The sequence below is a fragment of the Scophthalmus maximus genome, chromosome 10 (genome assembly GCF_022379125.1).
Source record: "Scophthalmus maximus strain ysfricsl-2021 chromosome 10, ASM2237912v1, whole genome shotgun sequence".
NCBI classification, from domain to species: domain Eukaryota; kingdom Metazoa; phylum Chordata; class Actinopteri; order Pleuronectiformes; family Scophthalmidae; genus Scophthalmus; species Scophthalmus maximus.
The window spans coordinates 19,987,376-20,009,998 of record NC_061524.1 but is presented as its reverse complement, the minus strand read 5'-3'; the positions used below and the strand labels follow the sequence as shown (position 1 = coordinate 20,009,998).

General features: G+C 46.4%; 1 protein-coding gene across 1 annotated transcript; it reads left to right on the top strand.

Annotated features, from left to right (window-relative positions):
- Positions 1-1,945: 1,945 nt before the first annotated feature.
- LOC118284589 (sialic acid-binding Ig-like lectin 15) lies at positions 1,946-20,069 on the top strand. The gene is made up of 8 exons (XM_035607415.2): positions 1,946-2,049; positions 15,255-15,334; positions 15,445-15,816; positions 16,927-17,298; positions 17,594-17,635; positions 18,498-18,596; positions 19,063-19,113; positions 19,831-20,069. The coding sequence occupies exons 3-8, from the start codon at positions 15,468-15,470 to the stop codon at positions 19,863-19,865; spliced, it is 948 nt and encodes a 315-aa protein (XP_035463308.1). The 5' UTR covers positions 1,946-2,049; positions 15,255-15,334; positions 15,445-15,467; the 3' UTR covers positions 19,866-20,069.
- The last annotated feature ends 2,554 nt before the right edge of the window (positions 20,070-22,623 follow it).

The window sequence follows — 22,623 nt, the reverse complement described above, 5'->3', positions numbered from 1 at the left end:
CCCTCCTCTCCTCCTCTCCCAGTATCCCCATCAGATTGCCCTCCGGCCTCAAACTGGAACGATTGCCATGAGGCTTGGTTTGATCAATGTTACTAACGTCGTCATGCTCACTGTGTTTCAGCACGGATGATTATTACTGTCGCACAACGGGATTTCTGCTGTGGACACTTGCCGAGATGCGTTTGAATTGTCAAATTTACTTATTACTAGGAAGTTTCCTAAATCCTGAAGTGTTTCCTCAGCACCATGATGATGTTCAGATTCTCTAAGTGCTTAGGAAAGGAGCTTCAATGCTTCCTTTCCTATCTCCTTTAGCAGAGGACACACTGGAGCTTCCTAAGCAAAGGAGATATACAGTAGACCCACAATTCTTTGCGGCAGCGATATTTATTGTGACGCGCCATGAACGAACGTAAACGATTCAATCTGAAGAAGAAGAAGAAAAGTATGAATATGATCCAGAACAGACGGCATCATGTCAGCTACTGTTACATATGAATCATTTACATCTGATGTCAAACGGTGGTAAAACACTGAAACATGCTGATGGAGCCGCTGAGGTTTTTTTTAGTTCATCTTCAGAAATGTGTAGTTTCGCCACGACAGACGCATCAACAACATCCGCCATCGTGTGATGACGTAGTTTAGTGTCAGTGGAGTCGGATTCTCTTTTCATAAGTCCTATGAATCCTCCTTGATGCCTTTGACCTCGTGACCTTTAACACTGAGGTCGAGGAACAGTAGAGGAAGGACGATTCAATTGCACCACTGCCCTGCCTCGTGCTCTTCTTCTTCTTCTTCTTCTTTTATTTGGCAGACTAGAAGCATCTACGCGTTGTTGTTGTTGTTGTTTTCTTTGCCACTTAATCACCACAATGCTAGTTATGGTAATTTTAATATAAGCAACATATTTCGCAGGGATTCCTGTTCGCAGACTTGTTCATGTGCCGTCTTAAATGTGGTGTGCGATCACACATCATTCACAATTCACCGTATAACCCCACCATCTGTCTTCTCTTGAGTTTTACAGATATTATTTAAACCATTAGCATTAACTTATTAAGATGACATAAATATATTTGGATCATTTTGATTCACTTGTTAAAATCCAGAATTGACAAGTCTATGTATTGTCGTAGTTTTTTTTATTTTATAATGAAGATCATCACTGTAGAAACTAGACCAATATATTGGTCCGGCTCTAAAATGTGCATTTATGTTCATATAATATTTGATATATATATACCTCATATTTGAGGTAAAATAAATGATGTTTATTTTCTTAATTCAAGTTCTCCATATATATTTGGTTGTATTTGGGTTTTCTTTTTATTTACAATTCCAGTTTTTTATAATAAAGTTTATGGTTAAACGAAAATATCAAGCCTCAATTACATTTCTTTGTCATAAAGGTTTGTTGACGACATCAAAGGAATCAGATTTATATATATATATATATATATATATATCGGCAGATGTCTGGGTATCAGAAATCTTGTTCTCTCGGCCCAAAAATATCGGTCGGGCTTTGGTTGTAACCATGAGATTCCAATATAATAAGGATATGATAAAACAACTTCCATGGCTGTATAGACTCAGTGTATTTGAATATTGATGTATTCTTTTCTAAATTATAAAAACCACACAATCATCTTGCCTCCCGTCACCGTCCTTGAGTTATACACAAAAGTCAAATTGCATTTCACATTTTATTTTGAAGAAAATGCATACAGTAACACAGCAATAATCTACTAATATGAATAAATGAGAACAAATAATTATAGTATACAACCAAACCTATACTGGTAAAAACCAGGGTTGGACCTTTACTCCAAGGGGGCGGAGCACTGTCAAGGAGCCCTGGTGATAACGTCATTTTAACTGTGAAATAGCTGATTTATAATAAACTATATGCAATCCATTAACAGAAATGGTCACTTATTAAGCAAAGCAAGCCAATATCGTAGCAGAAGAGACGTCCAGTCAGTCCAGAGAAGGTCCGACCGGGACACAATCATCCAGCAGCTCGTCGACACTGAGGTCGACAAGGTGAGACGATACAAAGAAACCAGGAGCAAATGTGATGAGATGTATACAAAGAAAAAATAAGTCCAGGGAATTGTGGATGAATACGTCAGCTCTAAGTGAAGGATTGAACGGTCGCACGGTTCTAGCTTCTGTAATTAGAAGGCCCACACACCGAACCTGACAAATAATATTGCAAGACAGTCGAAAGGGCCCGCGCTCAGTAGGGGCCGCCTGCCGAGCGCGCTTCGGCTGCAGAAATGATGCAACATCAGTGTTTTTGCCAGATCAGGTCTGTTGTGTGTGTGTTTGTCTTGGCAACGTATAATCTTCATCTGGCAGCGCTGCACGTAGAACTAATCCTACATTTCCCACGAGCACTCTGTCGTGACGTGTCACGCGACAGTCGGCCACGGCGTGCGTGGTGTCGATGACGAGCGAGCGGCGCCGAGACGGAGAAGACGAACGGAACGAAACAAAGCAAAGGAGCTGAAACATTAAAGTTCACGTTAGATATTTTTCGGGAGTTAAAAAAGCAGAAGAGCAAAAAGAGGGAGGTGTCAGACATGGGATGATGAAGAAGACGAGGACTTTAAATCATAAATGGCCGTCGGGTCGTGAGCTGCTCGTATTTGACCAAGAAACGAATATTACAATATATATATTTTTACCATTTTAATGTTTATCTGCCATCAACGCTAATACATTTTTTTAAAGAAACATGGATGATTAAATGTCTTCAGTGGCATCAAGTAATCTGGTTTATTCCATGGAAAATTGGGCTAGTGAAAAATCTGATTGGCTTGTAATTTAAAAAAGTCGACTAGCCATGTTGGCTGGTGATGAAGAAAGTTCATAATTTTGATGACACAACATACAGTAATCAGGATGAGGGTCAAACAGGAATTTGTCTGGTGGGACGTTTGAACATTGGTATTGTTTGATCGGGACGTGTAGCGATCACGGCATGAAGTTTAGAAAGAACGAAGAAATCCTCCGAGGTCCGGTGATGTCATTGCATCATCCGGGCCTGGTTTGTTTCCAGCAGCTCCATTTACTGGACTTGGGCCAAATGCCAAGATTTGTGGCAAACTAAGAAAAACAGTCAGACGACATACAGACTGCATGAAGACAGAGCAGATTGAAATATGGTAGTTATTTATGACGTTCCTTGATAAACAAAACACTATTTTTCCATCTTTTTTCCGCAGATTTGCAACTTGTTTCAATTAAATTTACCACTTAATCTCAGAGAATATCTGAGTTTGTATTCTCGTCAATTTACGTCTTTAATGTCAGAAATTATTTGTTTTTGTTTTTTATTGTTCCTACAATGGCCCTTATACGCCGTCGTGATTCGTGTCCGGTGTCCGGAATAAGGATTTGTCATGTCGAGATCGCACGATGAGAAGAGGAGACATGATGATAACTCTTCTTTCCATACATGAGGCTGCTTTGCATTGTAATCGGTTCAAACATCTGTGGCCGGAGTTGTTGGTTTTTTGGTTATATATTTTTTCACATTCGCACACCGAACACATTGTTGTTGTTTGATGTTATCAATATTGGAGACTGGCCTTTTTCAGGATGTCTGCTCTCACAGCAGGGTCACTCGGGGTCACGGAGGAGTCCATCTTCATCCTCAGCTTCACCATCTGCCTATTCACTGCTCAAACACAGAGTGGGGAGAGAGACCAAACACACGCTCACTGTGCTGCTAGTTCTGGGACACCTACAGAAGTACTCCGATCTTTTATTTCAAACAGGGGGGCGGAGCCTCTGGCCTCCAGGCCGCCCCGTTGCTCACTGGACAGTTTGATCCGGCCTGCAAGTCAATTCACAAAGTCCCCTCAGATATACAATCAGTCAGTTCTCTTGGCAGCACTTGTCTTTTTCCTGCGGTAAAATGAAATGTAATTAAATTGGATCAAATCAAACGATAGAGTAACTCGTCTTTCAGCATGTTCCCTTCTGGCTACATGTGTCGGGTCACGGTCTGGATGAACACGACACACATACGACTGTGGACAAGAGCAACGGATGGATAGACAATTAGTTACAAGTCAAAGACCAGCTGGAGCGTCGTGTCGGCATTGTTCAGAAGGAGAATTTGCTGCTGGAACCAGACGAAGTCAAAGTGTCCGTTTGTCGGGAAGAACAGAGTGACGCATGAAACATGGAAGAAGGAACAAACACACACTAGAGGACACAACAAGACCATCTCACTGTTTTTGTGCATAGTTAGTTCATGTGTTAATGTTTTAAGAATCACTATTGGCTGATTGACTTGATTCCGCAGAGGGCCAGTGAAGCACTCACCAGGGATACTGTAGCAGACAAATGGTAGTTTTCTTGTACAGGGCCTTAACCTCCATCTTCCTGACTTCTCCAAATCTGCAACACCACATACCAGAGTCCGCGAGCCGAGGTAGTTGTAATCAGTGTACCAGTAGCTGAATGAGAAGACACTCCCGTCGGACCAGTAAAAGTGAGGATCTCTGAACAAACCGATCCACGAGTCTTTGTTTTCTGTCAGAAGTTTGTGTATCTTGAGGTTTTCAGTGTCGTTCCTCACAGTGGCCAGATCTGTGAAGTGCTCCCTGCAGTAGTTCTGAGCATCGGACCAGTTCATATATTCATTCACATAAACAAAGTGAGGATCCAGCATCGACCCTGCAGTTAAAGTTTGAGTACAAACATCACAGTGTCATATTTGATATATTATGTAGGAGAATAAATATCAACATACAGCACCCCATGCTTTATCCTTACCGTTGTAGCACATGAATGGATATTGTCCCGTGCAAAAGGCATCATACCATCCTCTGTCATTGTCTATGGTCACACAGAACTCCCCGGCTTCATAAAAGTTTGGCTCGTTGTAAGAGAGTTCCCACTTCCGATAGTCCGCTCCACTCCCCGTGTACCCATCTGACCACCTCCATTTAATCTCATCGAACAGGCCAATCCAAACCTCAGAGCTGTTGCCAGCAGATGGAACTGTTTTGATAAGTTGGTTCATTTCTTCAAGACTTCCGATAGTGGCTATGTCTAAGAACGACCCTCTGCAGTGGCTCCGAGCTCCAGTCCAAGTCATCGGCTGAGCCACATAGTGGTACTGACGGGGCAGGCGCGTGGCGAAGGTGAGGCACCCTGAGGACGACACCAGCTATTTAATGTGCGATGGCTCAAAGTGATACAGATCTCCGTTAGTCGTCATGCAAACAATCAAATTCACTGACCTGAGCGACACAGGACCCCGAGGAAGATCCCGTCCTTCATGCTGCTGCTGCTCTCTGGACCGTTTGTGCCAGTGTGCTCCACTAACAGGGAACTCTTTTTAGGGAAATGTAGGGAACTGTATCACCAGCTTCTCTTGTTCTACTGACAGAAGGCATTGTTCTGTTGCATCATTTATGCAAAAAAAGGCAAAGATGCAAAAAGCATACGTTGTCACTCATCTCTGGTGTGTTTCTGGTTGTATCTGACCAAGATAAACAGGTCTCTCGTCTCCACCCACGTCCATGCGAGGTGAGTGAATGGTATGTCTGTATTTCTTACTCACAGCGTTACTGTAAATAGAAAGATTGGGTTTAATAAGAAATAATAAGTGTACCTCACTCAGAGCAGGAGATGAAGAAATAAGGGAAGGAGAAGAGGAAAAAGAAGAATTGAACATGAGGGATGAAGCATAAAAAGCTACAATGGAATACAAGTATGATGAAATAGTCTTCTTACTCGGAAGGGCATCTAAGAGGGCACTTGAGATTATCCCATTGTAAGTGAAAAGAAATAATTGAAGGCATTAGCATTTATTATAAGTGCTCAATATATATCAAGGAGATTTCTGGTTCATTTACACAGATCAACAAGGTGGACAATCTGCCTGTTCCCGGTCTCTGTAGTGTATTTAGTTTAGAGTAATGTCGTCATCTCGTTGCGACTATGACACCTCGAGAGAGACTTCAGCTGCTCGATGATTGTTGTGGCCACAGACAGGTTGACCTCGCTTGGTTCCTGAGAAGACTCGTCTTAACAGTTTCTCAGGGGAAGATAGACAAAATTCCACGACAGTTACTGCACCCACAGTCTTTTCTTCCGGGGTGGGAATACCGGAGGAAAATTTGGTGAATTTTTTTTATTGTGAAATCCATCAATCTGGTGAATTTTGATAGCAATTTAGGAGGCTAGATCTATGAAGGACTTTATGCTCTTGTAAACAATTGTGTGCTGTAGCCTTACAACTTATACATGTGTTGTATGGACATTGACCCCTGCCCACATACAAGTACAAAAATGGGGAAAAGTAGCATCTTTTGAAAAGTGCACTGCCGGGCGACGCTCCAAAAACACAAATAGGCTTCTTTTACAGCACTGCATCACATTTTATCCACTGGAGGGGCACTTCTCCATTAGGGTAGCACCCAATTGGGTACTTCATCATGTCTTCTCACCTGTAGTACCGTATACAGCACTGCTTCCCATCCTCTCTATTGGAAAGGGCACCCTCTGGGGCACTGTCATAGGGGGGGCATATAGAGCACTTCATAACGACACCCTTTTCCATTGGAAGGGCGCCTTAGAGGGAACGTCAAGTCTAGACCATTGGAAGGGCACCTTATAGGGAACGTCAAGTCTAGACCATTGGAAGGGCGCCTTATAGGGAACGTCAAGTCTAAACCATTGGAAGGGCACCTTATAGGGAACGTCAAGTCTAGACCATTGGAAGGGCGCCTTATAAGGAACGTCAAGTCTAGACCATTGGAAGGGCGCCTTACAGGGCACTGCATCACGTTTTCTCCACTAAAAGGGCACTCATTAGGACACGTTATTAAATTTTCTTGCTCTAAAGGGCAGATGGTCATAATTTATTGCATGAAAGGGCACTTCAGAGGGCACACAAATTGGCCAGGTTGTCTGGTAACTATCACGTCACCATGATAGTTTTAAATATTTCTTCAGGAGGGCCCATATTCTTACACACACTTTTGCAAGTAAGTAAGTAAGATTCTCCTGAAAGTTTGAGACTTCCTCATTTCAGATATTGTTGTTCTCAGCTTTCCTCAGTTTGCATCAACTGATCATCCAATGAAACAGAGGGTATCAGAGGAGAAGCGGGTGAAGCTAATTATCAGTATTTCACAAGCTGAGTGAGCTACGTTAGCTAAGGTAGCGCAGGTAGCTAAGTAAGAGCTGGTGGAAGGACAAAAGTTAACGCTGCTTTCCATTATACCTTGGAACTCGGTGCTCGGTACGACGGCACACTGAATCACCCGAATTGATGCACATTTGGTCGGTAGAGCCTTTGTTGTTGCTCTATTTTGTTTACGTTAGCCAGCCATTGGTAGCAGAACCAGTTCATAATATAGCGTTAACCAGAATTTCACGTCCACAGACAGTTGGACAGTATGATGTGTACGACAAATATAATGAGACACTTATTTGTGTCTCATTATATTATTTAGCACGTTATTAGAACTTAAGTGCTAATAAACAGTAATAACCTCACTTTTGTTGATATGTATACATTATCTATTTCATACATTATCTAAAGCAACACATTATTAGCTTTTCAAGCTACTTTAGCTAAAGTATCTAGGTCAGAGCTGGTGATCAGGACCAAGTTCCATCAGCGACAAATTACTTAAGTCAGCTGATGTCGTTAAGTCAGAACTAGTGATCAATACCAAAATGTGTCCAACATGAGCGAGACATGTATAGGTTACATTCAAGACATTAAGGAATTTATGAAACTGGGATGCGTTTGAGAGTTTAATCAATGACAGAGGAGGAAGTGACAGAATGTTATTCATACACCATCATGTGATATCAGACATTGTTGGCACATTATGCTTTTTTCTCACCTTCACCTTCTTCCAAATTAAATACCCACAGTCATCAGCTTTCGTTATTGAAACTCTTTGTGTACATAAAGATTCTATGGATACTGACGTGGAAGAATAAACTGAAGAATAAAAACCTTGTAACGTGTTTACAGGTGTTATGTATTTTGAAGCTTGATCTGTAAAGCATAAGTAAATGATTGAACCAGGAATAAAGCCATCCGTCAAAATGTAGTCTTGAAATTTTCTCAATATCAAACCACATTTCATTAATGATCTGGTGTCTCATTTATAAAACTGTGCATAGGATCCTGACTAAAAGTGTACGTGCGCACAAAAGCCAAAAATGGCGTACGCCGTAAATATTCAGACTTATAAAACCACAGATCAGCTACAAGTGTGCGTATGTGAATCAGCCTCATATCCCGCCGCGTACACGCCCATTTTAACCATAAATAGTCAATGCAAATCACCTCATAAATGCTGATCCGTATATAAATGACCCTGTGTTGTGCATCGGTTTGGGCTAATTTGGTTATCAGCAATAATTTATAATTATCAAAGATAATTATGAATTATGAAAGTCAATAGAGCTTATTAATCAATGTTAATAGCAACAGGGCACCACCCAGAAACCGGGACCAATAACAAAATCGTTAACTCAGCCTCAAGAACTAAAGGTTTTCACTCAAAATGCTCATATCTGGTAGATATGAGCATTTATGGAGTGAACTAAAGGTGTGAATTCGAGCACTGACTCTGTCAACCAGCCAATATCCCAATGTACATACAAATAAGACAAAACAACTTCTCTTTCAAGTATAACAGCATTTATTAACTTTAGCAATATAAATTTACAATCAATATTACTTTTTATCAATAAATATCTATTATAAGCTAAGCTACCAATCATATATCATATGATCATCATATGAAAAGACAACAATAAGCTGGTGTGTGTGTGTGTGTGTGTGTGTGTGTCTGTGTGTGTGTGTGAGCGTGTGTTTGTGCGAGTGTGTGCACAGTCGTCGCGGACGTGACCGGGGACGTCACATGGCGCCAGAGAAAGGTGGGGCGTGAGACCTCAAGTTAAATGGGCAGCTACCTTTAAACATGTGACTCTAACCAAGGAGAGATCGGGGACGCAGTTAAATTTGGACCAGGATCTCTCCAGCACCCACGAGTGTGTGTAAATATTTGTTAGTAGGAAAGCAAAGGGAAAGCGATCAAAGCAGCAGTAAGACTCATGCGATGATGACTGAGGTCCAGCACCTGGTCTGTGACGCAGAGACGCGCCGGCTCAGCTGGTCTTTAAACAGACGACAGCGTGCTGAGTTCAGGCACGATGGCAGAGCAACACACAATAGTCCGACGTGATCGGACACAAATCACAGTCAAGCAACACTGATAAAAACGCGGTTATTATAGCAGCAATAAACGGGACACGGCGGTACGGTACAAACTTCACAACAATACACAGTAACTTACTGAAACACACGTAAATAGCCTACGTTCTGCCCAGAGCTAAAGAGCGGGTAAAAGTTAGCAGCAGGTTTGATATTGGCTGGCGAAAACATCACTTGAATCTACGTTCCGGCTGCTTTCTGTCTTAGGGACCGTCTAAATTACACCCCACAGACTGGGGGCATAGACTTTACCATGGAATGGTTTCAGGAAAGAAATCACCACAAATCAATAAAAAGACATTTTCTCATTCTGATTGCTGTAGTAGTTGCCAATGGTAGGCTGCTACTTACTACAGGTGCATTTTTGCTGATATCTCGCATCATAGTGAGATCCCCTTCAGCGGGGATCAAAGACAGAGTTTTCCGCCTCGGCGGCTCTTGTCTCGGTACCAGCGCTGTGTCGGTTTCCAAACGCGCACAAGGAAGAGAAAAAAAAGACGGATTCCGATTCGTCCAGCGATGTCGGGAAACCTGGGGCCTGGTTCAGCTGCGTGCACGGTCACTTCTTCTGGTTTCTAGAGTGATCGTTGCGGTGGACGAGTCTAAGTCTAAGGCCCCGTCCACACCACAAGATATTTCGAAAACGATTTCCCCCCCCTGCCCATTTTCCTCAGCAGGGGGGCCTGAAACTTCTCGGTAATGATGGATTCATTGGAAAGACGCATTTAGCTGTAGAAACACTGTAGTACCTCTTCCCGGCCTATATGTGGCGCTGTTTTCTGCTACAGAACTCCACCAAAAAAGAAGAAGAAGAGGCGGAGCATACAAATACTCGTAGAAAAAGAACTCGAACAACAACAACAGTACGAAGATGAAGATTTAAAAAGGAGGTGTCATATGATTCTGTCCGAACTCCTTTTTAGCTCATGGTAGTGACCGAGCAAAAGTATATATTCCCCTAGCGACTAGGGCCGGTCGATATCGATAATTATTGATAATTTTTATGACCTAAGAAACACAAACACGAGCCAACGAGATGGCGCAACCAAACGTGATACTGTTACATGATTGGCTATTAGGCGCGTCACTCCATACGTTGCTAGGTACCAGAGGACGAGTGCCGGCGTAGCTAGCGGCCGGCGTATCTAGCGGCGTAGCTAGCAGCGTAGCTAGCGGCCGGCGTAGCTAGACTCTTTGCTCCGGTTTCTTCCAACAAGGAAAAAAAGTGTTCTATTGATATTGATTACGTGTCTATCGCGATACATATCGTACATATCGTTTTATCGCCCAGCCCTACTAGCGACCCAAGAGAGTCAGCATCTGATGCCATTGTTGTTGTTGGAGATTCAGCGGGCTAGGGGCGAGGGTCGAGGGGTGGGGTGGGGCGATGACATCATCGTATGCATATCTGGCGTTTTCAGGCAGCGAAAACTCCGTGTGTCTGGACGGGAGGCGCATACGTGCAAGACTTCCGTGTATTTACAACAATACGGGGCCAAAGCCAGAAGTGGTTGCCTCCTTTGTAGGTCAGAGGAACCCACCTGATCAAAGCGGGTTTCTTTCCCGGAGAGCGATGAGCGGTTGGCAACGCTTTGATTTATAGAGTCTGTGACGACACGCGACACCTTGCGGTGCCGTGCGGGTCTCTGCCAATGAGGGATGCGAGTTGGGCTGTCCAAACCACGCCCCTCAGCTGGGAGATGCAGGGTCACCGCAGGTCGCTGCCTGGGTCCAGGGGTCTTGGCATCCCTTTCTTCAGAAGACCATGCGGTCACTCTTCTGAGATAACATGTAGGCCGAAGTTGTCCTATACCCATCGTGCTTGTGCATAACACCCTGGCATCCAATTGTTCTTTCGTTCTGACAGGTGAGGGAAAAAAACACCCTCACTTCTCAGACACTGACATAGACTCGCCTGTAGGGAGGTAGACTCGCCTGTAGGGAGGTGGACTCGCCTGGAGGGAGGTGGACTCGCCTGGAGGGAGATGTACTCGCCTGTAGGGAGGTGGACTCGCCTTTAGGGAGGGGGACTCGCCTGGAGGGAGGGGTACTCGCCTGTAGGGAGGTGGACTCGCCTGGAGGGGAGGTGGACTCGCCTGGAGGGAGGTGGACTCGCCTGGAGGGAGGTGTACTCGCCTGTAGGGAGGTGGACTCGCCTAGAGGGAAGTGTACTCGCCTGTAGGGAGGTGGACTCGGCTGTAGAGAGGGGGACTCGCCTGGAGGGAGGGGGACTCACCTGGAGGGAGGTGGACTCGCCTGGAGGGATGTGGACTCGCCTGGAGGGAGGTGTACTCGCCTGTAGGGAAGTGGACTCGCCTGTAGGGAGGTGGACTCGCCTGGAGGGAGGTGTACTCGCCTGTAGGGAGGTGGACTCGCCTGTAGGGAGGTGTACTCGCCTGTAGGGAGGTGGACTCGCCTGTAGGGAGGTGGACTCGCCTGGAGGGAGGTGGACTCGCCTGTAGGGAGGTGGACTCGCCTGTAGGGAGGTGGACTCGCCTGGAGGGAGGTGTACTCGCCTGTAGGGAGGTGGACTCACCGGTAGGGAGGTGTACTCGCCTGTAGGGAGGTGGACTCGCCTGGAGGGAAGTGTACTCGCCTGTAGGGAGGTGGACTCGCCTGTAGGGAGGGGGACTCGCCCCGAGGGAGGTGGACTCGCCTGTAGGGAGGTGTACTCGCCTGGATGGAGGGGGACTTGCCTGGATGGAGGGGGACTCGCCTGGAGGGAGGTGTACTCGCCTGGAGGGAGGTGGACTCGCCTGGAGGGAGGTGGACCCGCCTGGAGGGAGGTGTACTCGCCTGTAGGGAGGGGGACTCGCCTGTAGGGAGCTGTACTCGCCTGGAGGGAGGTGGACTCGCCTGTAGGGAGGTGGACTCGCCTGTAGGGAGGTGGACTCGCCTGGAGGGAGGTGTACTCACCTGTAGGGAGGTGGACTCGCCTGTAGGGAGGTGTACTCGCCTGTAGGGAGGTGGACTCGCCTGTAGGGAGGTGTACTCGCCTGGAGGGAGGTGTACTCGCCTGTAGGGAGGTGGACTCGCCTGTAGGGAGGTGTACTCGCCTGTAGGGAGGTGGACTCGCCTGTAGGGAGGTGGACTCGCCTGGAGGGAGGTGTACTCGCCTGTAGGGAGGTGGACTCGCCTGTAGGGAGGTGTACTCGCCTGTAGGGAGGTGTACTCGCCTGTAGGGAGGTGGACTCGCCTGGAGGGAGGTGGACTCGCCTGTAGGGAGGTGGACTCGCCTGTAGGGAGGTGGACTCACCTGGAGGGAGGTGTACTCGCCTGTAGGGAGGTGGACTCGCCTGTAGGGAGGTGTACTCGCCTGTAGGGAGGTGGACTCGCCTGTAGGGAGGTGGACTCGCCTGGAGGGAGGTGGACTCGCCTGTAGGGAGGTGGACTCGCCTGTAGGGAGGTGGACTCGCCTGGAGGGAGGTGTACTCGCCTGTAGGGAGGTGGACTCACCGGTAGGGAGGTGTACTCGCCTGTAGGGAGGTGGACTCGCCTGGAGGGAAGTGTACTCGCCTGTAGGGAGGTGGACTCGCCTGGAGGGAAGTGTACTCGCCTGTAGGGAGGTGGACTCGCCTGTAGGGAGGGGGACTCGCCCCGAGGGAGGTGGACTCGCCTGGAGGGAAGTGTACTCGCCTGTAGGGAGGTGGACTCGCCTGTAGGGAGGGGGACTCGCCCCGAGGGAGGTGGACTTGCCTGGATGGAGGGGGACTCGCCTGGAGGGAGGTGTACTCGCCTGGAGGGAGGTGGACTCGCCTGGAGGGAGGTGGACCCGCCTGGAGGGAGGTGTACTCGCCTGTAGGGAGGGGTACTCGCCTGGATGGAGGGGGACTTGCCTGGATGGAGGGGGACTCGCCTGGAGGGAGGTGTACTCGCCTGGAGGGAGGTGGACTCGCCTGGAGGGAGGTGGACCCGCCTGGAGGGAGGTGTACTCGCCTGTAGGGAGGGGGACTCGCCTGTAGGGAGCTGTACTCGCCTGGAGGGAGGTGGACTCGCCTGTAGGGAGGTGGACTCGCCTGTAGGGAGGTGGACTCGCCTGGAGGGAGGTGTACTCACCTGTAGGGAGGTGGACTCGCCTGTAGGGAGGTGTACTCGCCTGTAGGGAGGTGGACTCGCCTGTAGGGAGGTGTACTCGCCTGGAGGGAGGTGTACTCGCCTGTAGGGAGGTGGACTCGCCTGTAGGGAGGTGTACTCGCCTGTAGGGAGGTGGACTCGCCTGGAGGGAAGTGTACTCGCCTGTAGGGAGGTGGACTCGCCTGTAGGGAGGGGGACTCGCCTGGAGGGAGGGGGACTCACCTGGAGGGAGGTGGACTCGCCTGTGGGGAGGTAATCTCGCCTTTAGGGAGGTGTACTCGCCTGGAGGGAGGTGGACTTGCCTGGAGGGAGATGTACTCGCCTGTAGGGAGGTGGACTCGCCTTTAGGGAGGGGGACTCGCCTGGAGGGAGGGTTACTCGCCTGTAGGGAGGTGGACTCGCCTGGAGGGATGTGGACTCGCCTGGAGGGAGGTGTACTCGCCTGTAGGGAAGTGGACTCGCCTGTAGGGGGTGAACTCGCCTGGAGGGAGGTGTACTCGCCTGTAGGGAGGTGGACTCGCCTGTAGGGAGGTGGACTCGCCTGTAGGGAGGTGGACTCGCCTGGAGGGAGGTGGACTCGCCTGTAGGGAGGTGGACTCGCCTGGAGGGAGGGGCACTCGCCTGGAGGGAGGGGCACTCGCCTGGAGGGAGGTGTACTCGCCTGTAGGGAGGTGGACTCGCCTGGAGGGAAGTGTACTCGCCTGTAGGGAGGTGGACTCGCCTGGAGGGAGGGGCACTCGCCTGGAGGGAGGTGGACTCACCTGGAGGGAAGTGTAGTCGCCACAGCAGAGGATCAGTAATAAAAAGAAGCAGTGCGAGAGGTGACGTGTTGCTGTGGTTGTCAACTGTCAGTGGGACAGAGCGGACAGTGGGAGGAATTAGAAAAAGTGTTCCGATCTGAAGTTCCACTACATCTTTCTACTCCTTCACCAACATTTATTTCATTTGTGTTTCTTGAGTTTTATTTTAAATGTGCGACATAAAGAATCGCATTCATTCAAGGTGGAGGCAAAGAGGAACGTGTTTCCCCCCGCACTCTCTCCCTCACGCGCAGGGTGTGTGTGTGTTTGTGTGTGGGGTGGGGGGTTGCAGTAGTGAATTTGCAGTCTGTCTAAATGCTGCAGTGCGAAGGGGAAGTGTCTCTGTGTTGTGCACCGAAGCAAGGAAAAAGAATAGCGAGTGCTGTGTGTGAGGCGTCAATCGCTATTCTCACATTTACTTTTTACAATCTGACTTCAGTTCACGACAGTTTGACTGTAAATGGACCATAATGTACAAAATGAACATCATGTATTGAAGAATACTTGAAACTAGCGATTGAACCATAAACTCCTCAGGAAAATGTTTGACTGATGTTAAGAATCAAGTGAGGGTGAGTCACGTTTTCATAGACTCTGCTGGTCAGTACAAAGAATACAGGCTTCAGGCACTTCAGCATTTGCTTCGTTTTCCGGAACCGGTGACTACGTCACTTTTCATAAACAGTCTGTGGAAGAACCTTCAAGAATTTTCTGCTGAGTTTTCTGTTGTGGCACTGGGAGACACAGTCAGACACTTAGAGCTTCAACATCCAGATAGGACATAAAACATATGATTGATTAAAATATGTCAAACAACAGCCACCATGTGTCGGCTCTGTGTTGCGCCCCCCTCTCTGTAGTTTCTGCCCATGCCTCTTTTACTTCTACTTTTTTCAGACTGGCAGGAAATGCAGGAAATGTAGGAAATGCAGGATATATGACACATTTCACACAACTTCCTCAGCTGCTGTTTTAATTTGATGTCTAAAGACTTTTCTCTTCATCTGGTGTCACTTTTGTTTGCCTGAAGATGAGGCAGCAAACTCAGTCGATTGTTCTAATTCTGACTGTGATCGTCACAGGTAAGAATTCTGTTCTCCATTCAGGTTCAGCTCAGAGCCACAGAAGACGAATCATTACCAGGGATCCTTCAGTTTAAAGCTTTTCCATCCATCCCTGCAGGACAGTGAATAAGTTAACAATTTTGTTTTGATTATTTCATAATCATGTCACAAAATTAGTTGAGATAATTCCAAACACGCTGAGTCACAAGCTCTTCCTGATCCTCATCTCCAGGGTCGTCCTCACTTCCTCGGAAGATGGCGGTCTCTCCGGAGGTCACTGTCTCCAGAGGAGAAGACATCGTCCTCAACTGCTCCTTCACTCATCCAGATCAACAGTTCTATTCAGGGGCGATCACCGTCAAGTGGTTGGCCAGAGCATCGAACGCTGCGCCGTTCTTCAGCTGTTCACTTAAAAATGACTCGACGGAGAGACTCAGCGACTGTTCTGGATTCAGATATTCTCTGGCAGGAGATCCGCGGAGGGGGGAGCTGTCACTCCTCATCAAGAAGGTTGAGCTGAATGATGATGGTGAATACTTCTGCCGAGTGGAGCTGGACCGACAGAAGGAATATCTCCAAAAAGAGACAAAGCTTCATGTCACAAGTAAGATTCTCCTGAAAGTTTGAGACTTCCTCATTTCAGACATTGTTGTTCTCAGCTTTCCTCAGTTTGCATCAACTGATCATCCAATGAAACAGAGGGTATCAGAGGAGAAGCGGGTGAAGCTAATTATCAGTATTTCACAAGCTGAGTGAGCTACGTTAGCTAAGGTAGTGCAGGTAGCTAAGTAAGAGCTGGTGGAAGGACAAAAGTTAACGCTGCTTTCCATTATACCTTGGAACTCGGTTCCGAATTGATGCATACCAGTTGGTACAAGATGGACGCCTCCAAGAGCTACCGGAGGCGTCCATCTTGTTCTTCGAGAGCCTTTGTTGTTGCTCTATTTTGTTTACGTTAGCCAGCCATTGGTAGCAGAACCAGTTCATAATATAGCGTTAACCAGCATTTCACACCCTAGTAACACGTCCACAGACAGTTGGACAGTATGATGTGTACGACAAATATAATGAGACACTTATTTGTGTCTCATTAAATTATTTACCACGTTATTAGAACTTAGGTGCTAATAAACAGAAATAACCTAATTTTTGTTGATATGTATACATTATCTATTTCATACATTATCTAAAGCAACACATTATTAGCTTTTCAAGCTACTTTAGCTAAAGTATCTAGGTCAGAGCTGGTGATCAGGACCAAGTTCCATCAGCGACAAATTACTTAAGTCAGCTGATGTCGTTAAGTCAGAACTAGTGATCAATACCAAAATGTGTCCAACATGAGCGGGACATGTATAGGTTACATTCAAGACATTAAGGAATTTATGAAACTGGGATGCGTTTGAGAGTTTAATCAATGACAGAGGAGGAAGTGACGGAATGTTATTCATACACCATCTTGTGATATCAGACATTGTTGGCACATTATGCTTTTTTCTCACCTTCACCTTCCAAATTAAATACCCACAGTCATCAGCTTTCCTTATTGAAACTCTTTGTGTACATAAAGACTCTATGGATACTGACGTGGAAGAATAAACTGAAGAATAAAAACCTTGTAACGTGTTTACAGGTGTTATGTATTTTGAAGCTTGTTTCCTGGTTCACTCGGCCACAGATGAAATTTGGTTCCTGCTTGTGAAATGTTTTCAAGGTGAACCTCAGATCCTGAGCCTCTTGGTGGTGGCGACACCCTCCACCCCAGACAGCGCCACCCGGAGGCTGCAGTGTGAGGCGGAGGGCCATCCGCGGCCCAAAATAGTGTGGTTGTCGGCCTCCAGGTTCCTGATAGACGACCAGGGGGAGGAGTCTCAATCCGGTCCATTCCGACTGATCAGCTCCGTGGCGTACCTGGAGGGGGCGGACCTAACCTGCAGGGCGGAGAACGCGCAGGGCCACGCAGAGAGGACCTATCCAGTATATCCAGTAACCAGTCACACTCTGATGATAGCACTGGTGGTGAGTGGCCTCATGGTGGCGCTGCTGCTCTCTGCAGGAGTCATCATCCTCTGCTGCACGAACAGAGGTGAGCGCCTGTGGTCAGGAACTGTTAACAACGAGTTCATAAACTGTAATTTAAGGATTAAATCATGATTAATAAAACATTCCAAAGCTTTAAAGATCCGTCACAAACCGTTAATAAGGACAACTGATGGGTTGCCAGGTTGTGGACAAGTCCTCCTCCAGCACACACTTTGTCTAAATGTGTCTTAAAGTCTCCAATGAAATCATTTAATTGTAATTTAAAGCAATAATCTCCTTTTATTCTGTAATGAGCAGGTTGGTCCAGTGTTTGGTTTTCTCGTCTCGTTTCTCTGCAGCTCCAGTCGACTCTTCGCCTGTTTATGGAAACGCTGAAGTAGGTACGTTTTTCACTCACAGTTTTACATCTGCAGACAAACAGACTCTGTTTTCTTCATGTAGTGAAGTGGAGAAACATGAAACATGATTATGGAGGCGATAGACTGTATAAACACTGACGATCAGTGACTGTATATAAAGACGATCACTGACTGTATATAAAGACCATCAGCGACTGTATATAAAGACGATCAGCGACTGTATATAAAGACGATAACTGACTGTATATAAAGACGATCACTGACTGTATATAAAGACCATCACTGACTGTATATAAAGACGATCACTGACTGTATATAAAGAAGATGAGCGACTGTATATAAAGACGATCAGCGACTGTATATAAAGACGATCAGCAACTGTATATAAAGACGATCAGCGACTGTATATAAAAACGATCAGCGACTGTATATAAAAATGGAGGACATGTCTCCTCTTCCTCCCCTTTTATATGAATTTAACTAGACTATCTCGGGGCGTCACCATCTTTTGCTTTTGACGTTATTTGTCCATACACGCTCTCGACCAATCATAAGTCAGTGTGGACTGTCAATCATGACGGCTCAGCCCATTTTTATATCAGGAGGCGGGCCTTATAACCAGTACTGCAGACAGACACCAGGGGGCGATCATGTGGATCTGGCTTCACTTTTGGGAGCCGCTTACGTCGGCTATCTTTATTTATCAAACCAACCAATCCTGATGAGCAGAAACTAAAAATAAATAAACACCAAAAGTTACAACATGACAAACTGAAGAGACGTCAGAACCTTCTCTTCTCCTACATGGAGTTTCTAAAGCACTCACAAAGCAACAACTACTCTAAACAAAATGTCACCGTGTTCTTCTGTGTTTCATGTCAAGTGTTGAACCATCGACAGCGAGCGTCCGACTCTGCAGCTGACGGAGGCGCCGACATTCAGCTGGTTTATTCAGCTGTGGGCCTGAACAGCGCCGCTGCCCGTGAGTCCTGTGACCACAGATATCTGAGATGTTAATGTATCGCACCACTTCGGAGGACTCATTCTTCGAAGGCTGCATCTGGAGACGAGGCTGTTCCATGTCTGAAGGCTCCTTCAATGCCTCGTTCGTTTCCCAACACTCACTGCTCTCCGCAGATGAATCGCAATTCTTCCTGTCGGTGTCTCTGTCCATTTACTCCTGTTTCTCTGTCAGTCTCACTGTTGAACTTTGGATCCAATGCTATCAAACTGTCCCACAATGCATCCTGTCTCCGGCGTCGTGGAGGAGTCGCTCCCAAAAGCTTCTTCTACACAATAATGTGAAAACTCCTTCAGTTCAAAATGATGCTGGTCTGAGATGTTGTGTATTCAACACATAATCATAAATCAAACACTTCATGATTAAAAGTCTTTGCTCTGATGTGCGAAGCCTCAGGTCTAACGAGGTGATGTCTTCTTCTTCACAGCTCCGCCTGTTCATCAGCGGTTGACCTCCACCTGTCCACAGCAGGAGGCAGGTGAGTGTGACTAGAAACAAACACATACTGCACTGTAATTTAAAGTTATTAAAGCTCCAGTGTAATATTTAGAAGAAGTTATTCACAGAAATTGAATATATTGTCCGTGACTATGTTCATATAAGAGTTATATCTAGTTCCATGAGTTGGACCCGACCTCCGTGTGAGTCTCCATGTTTCTACGTCGTGTTGAATACGGTTGTTGAACTAAACGCTCCAGAACACGTCGCGTTCACGTTGAATTTTGACGCGGCCGAAAACCGGAAATGGAATCAGCGGTGCGCCGCCATAAAGTAGCCCCTGTCGGTCGCTCAGTTGGTTGCGGTTTGTAACTTTACCACCAGATGGCGCCACAAAATTACAAAAATGACACCCTGGTTATCAACCAGATAATTAAAAGAAATGTTCCAAGTAAAAGTCGTGAACTTAAAAAACAATCTCACAGTGAGATTAGGAGGCATATTGGAGACCAAATGTTTTAATGGGTGAAGTTATAGTAATAATTCAAGTGTAAGAAGTTTTTACACTAACATATGAACAGATTGCGTAATACACACACTAAACTTTGTTCTTAATTAAGGCAAAAAAGAAATTAATAAATTATGATAAAGTACGTGTCATGAGGCAGTTTGTTTGTTTTAGCTGTTTTTATGTCTTTGTGTCTCCAAACTTATTAAGTGTTTTACAAACGTTCATTTGTATTTGAATTTTTTCCAGGCGTCCTGTATTCTGCCGTGAATGTTCAGCAGTGAGTGGGTATGACAAATATCCTCTGATATGAAAATACATAATAATAATAATAATAATAATAATAATGATAATCTGATAATTAGAAAGACATAATTTTGCACATATTGTGTTGTTGTTGTTTATTTCTTCATCCAAGACTCGTGTTGATCACTTAGCAAATATACTAAGAAAATGTGAAAAATGTTAATAAATGTTTTTTACTTAAAGTCCTGTGATGTTGATGATGAAACAAAAGCGAGAGTTGAATATTTATAAAAGAAATCCAACCCCTGTCCACACCTAAATCCAAAGCCCCGCCTCCAAAACAGACATACCCACACACACACTTGTGGTTGTCGTGACGACGACACATTCACAGGAAGCAAAGCGAACAAACATCAGAACGAACACAAACTACGAACATTAGCTTTTGTTCTTCAAGCTGCTGTTGCATGTATGGGGTTGCAGTTTTTTGAATATTAAGGGTTGCCTAGCAACAGCCACCTTCAGCAACGTTAGAATCCAGACAAAGCTGGTACGTTACCGAGGTCAGCGACACCACACAGCCCTGAAACTTTATCTTGAATCATATTTCACTAAAGAGAGACGATGAAAACATCATCTGTCAGCTGTCGTCAGTGACGGTGAGACGCAGCCAATCAGAGAGGAGCTCTGTGTCTGCGGCTCGTAAAAACCCCAGAATGCCTCGGTGGTTTGAACCCGGGGTTTTCACTGCGGCTCGCTCGCCCTCAGCTGTCACTTCCTGTCCTCAGGTCAGTCAGATCCAACAGACCCCAGATCAGTTTCAACGACCTGCGGCTTCCAGCTTCACTTCCTCTGTGTGTGTGTGTGTGTGTGTGTGTGTGTGTGTGTTTAACCACTTTGTGGCCACAGGGTGTGGTTTACAGCATCTGTTGTTACGTTAAAGTCTTTTTAATGTCGATGTTCAGGAAAGTGTTTGAAACGTTCTGCTGCATTTACAGCTCTTTCTCTCTATCTGTCTGTCTCTCTGTCTCTCTCTCTCCCTGTCTTCCTGTCTGTCTGTCTCTCTATCTCTCTCTCTCCCTGTCTTCCTGTCTGTCTGTGTGCCTGTCTGCCTGTCTATCTCTCTCTGTCCCTGTCTTCCTGTCTGTCTGTCTGTCTGTCTGTCTCTCTCTCTCCCTGTCTTCCTGTCTGTCTGTCTCTCTATCTCTCTCTCTCCCTGTCTTCCTGTCTGTCTGTGTGCCTGTCTGCCTGTCTGTCTCTCTCTCTCCCTGTCTTCCTGTCTGTCTGTCTCTCTGTCTCTCTCTCTCCATGTCTTCCTGTCTGTCTGTCTCTCTGTCTCTCTCTCTCCCTGTCTGTCTGTCTGTCTGTCTCTCTATCTCTCTCTGTCCCTGTCTTCCTGTCTGTCTGTCTGCCTGTCTGTCTCTCTCTCTCCCTGTCTTCCTGTCTGTCTGTCTGCCTGTCTGTCTCTCTCTCTCCCTGTCTTCCTGTCTGTCTGTCTCTCTATCTCTCTCTCTCCCTGTCTTCCTGTCTGTCTGTCTCTCTATCTCTCTCTCTCCCTGTCTTCGTGTCTGTCTGTCTGTCTGCCTGTCTGTCTCTCTCTTTCTCTCTCTCTCTGTCTCTCTGTCTGTCTGTCTGTCTGTCTCTCTATCTCTCTCTCTCCCTGTCTTTCTGTCTGTCTGTCTGTCTTCCTGTCTGTCTTCCTGTTCCTCTCTCTCCCTGTCTTCCTGTCTGTCTGTCTGTCTGTCTGTCTGCCTGTCTGTCTCTCTCTTTCTCTCTCTCTCTGTCTCTCTCTGTCTGTCTGTCTGTCTCCTTCTCCACTCTTAATATAAATGGTGGCAGAGGTGTGAGGAAGAGGGCTTGCCTCTGAGTATTCAAAGCTTAAAGGAATAAGTATAGCAATGTTACAAGAAACGCACAACGACGCTTTGAACAGGCCAGACTGGAGGAGGGAATGGGATGGGGAGGTGGTTTTAGGTCATTTTAGACTCCAGTTCGTACAGAGGTTTTTATTTGGGACTGATGATGTCGTATGGAGGCCAGTGGCCAGCACCATTCTGAGGGGGGTAGCAGGTCTGGGTCTCGATGCTTCATTGTTCTTAGTGGACTGTGGTTCTGTCCCTTTGTGTAAACTGCCTCACTTTTATCAAGGACTTTTTACAGCGTGGAGACTTTAAAGTGGTCCAGACTAGGACCTGCAGCGTCTCTGTTCTGGCTCCTGGAGGAGCCTCTGGTGTGGGGGGCCCGGCTGGATCTCCACGACGGAAGCAGACCCGGACTCACCGACAGGCTAACGGGAGCTGGAGTGACAGACCTGAGGGGATCGTGGAGGCTGCTGGTCCTGGTCTCCAGAACACGGAGGCAGTGGCCTCCCTGCTGGGCCTGAGGTCGGCCCGTCACACCAGGACCATTCTGAAGGAGTGGACCAGACTGGACAGTGAGGAGAGGGAGATGCTGCAGGACTATTCTGATGGAACTGAAGCCCCCATGAAGGAGGAAGAGCTCATCTTTCACTCTGTGTTTTTAAGATTTTTTTTTATTTAATACATTCAATTATTTATTTTTGTTTTTTATTTTTAGCGCATTCGTACAAAAAATTTGATGTTTTCTGGTAAATTGTAATAAAAGTTGTTTAAAAAAAAATCAAAAATCTCTCTGTGTCTGTCTGTCTGTCTCTCTCTCTGTCTGTCTGTCTGTCTGTCTGTCTCTCTCTCTGTCTGCCTGTCTGTCTGCCTGCCTGTCTGTCTGTCTGTCTGTCTGTCTGTCTGCCTGTCTGTCTCTCTCTGTCTGTCTGTCTGT

What these genes read in the sequence shown, in the direction of transcription:
- LOC118284589 (XM_035607415.2), top strand. Translation starts at nt 15,468, where the DNA reads ATGGCGGTCTCTCCGGAGGTCACTGTCTCCAGAGGAGAAGACATCGTC. An exon ending in TTATGGAAACGCTGAAGTAG is followed by an intron (nt 17,636 to 18,497) that starts GTACGTTTTTCA and finishes TTTCATGTCAAG; the next exon opens with TGTTGAACCATCGACAGCGA. An exon ending in CTGTCCACAGCAGGAGGCAG is followed by an intron (nt 19,114 to 19,830) that starts GTGAGTGTGACT and finishes AATTTTTTCCAG; the next exon opens with GCGTCCTGTATTCTGCCGTG.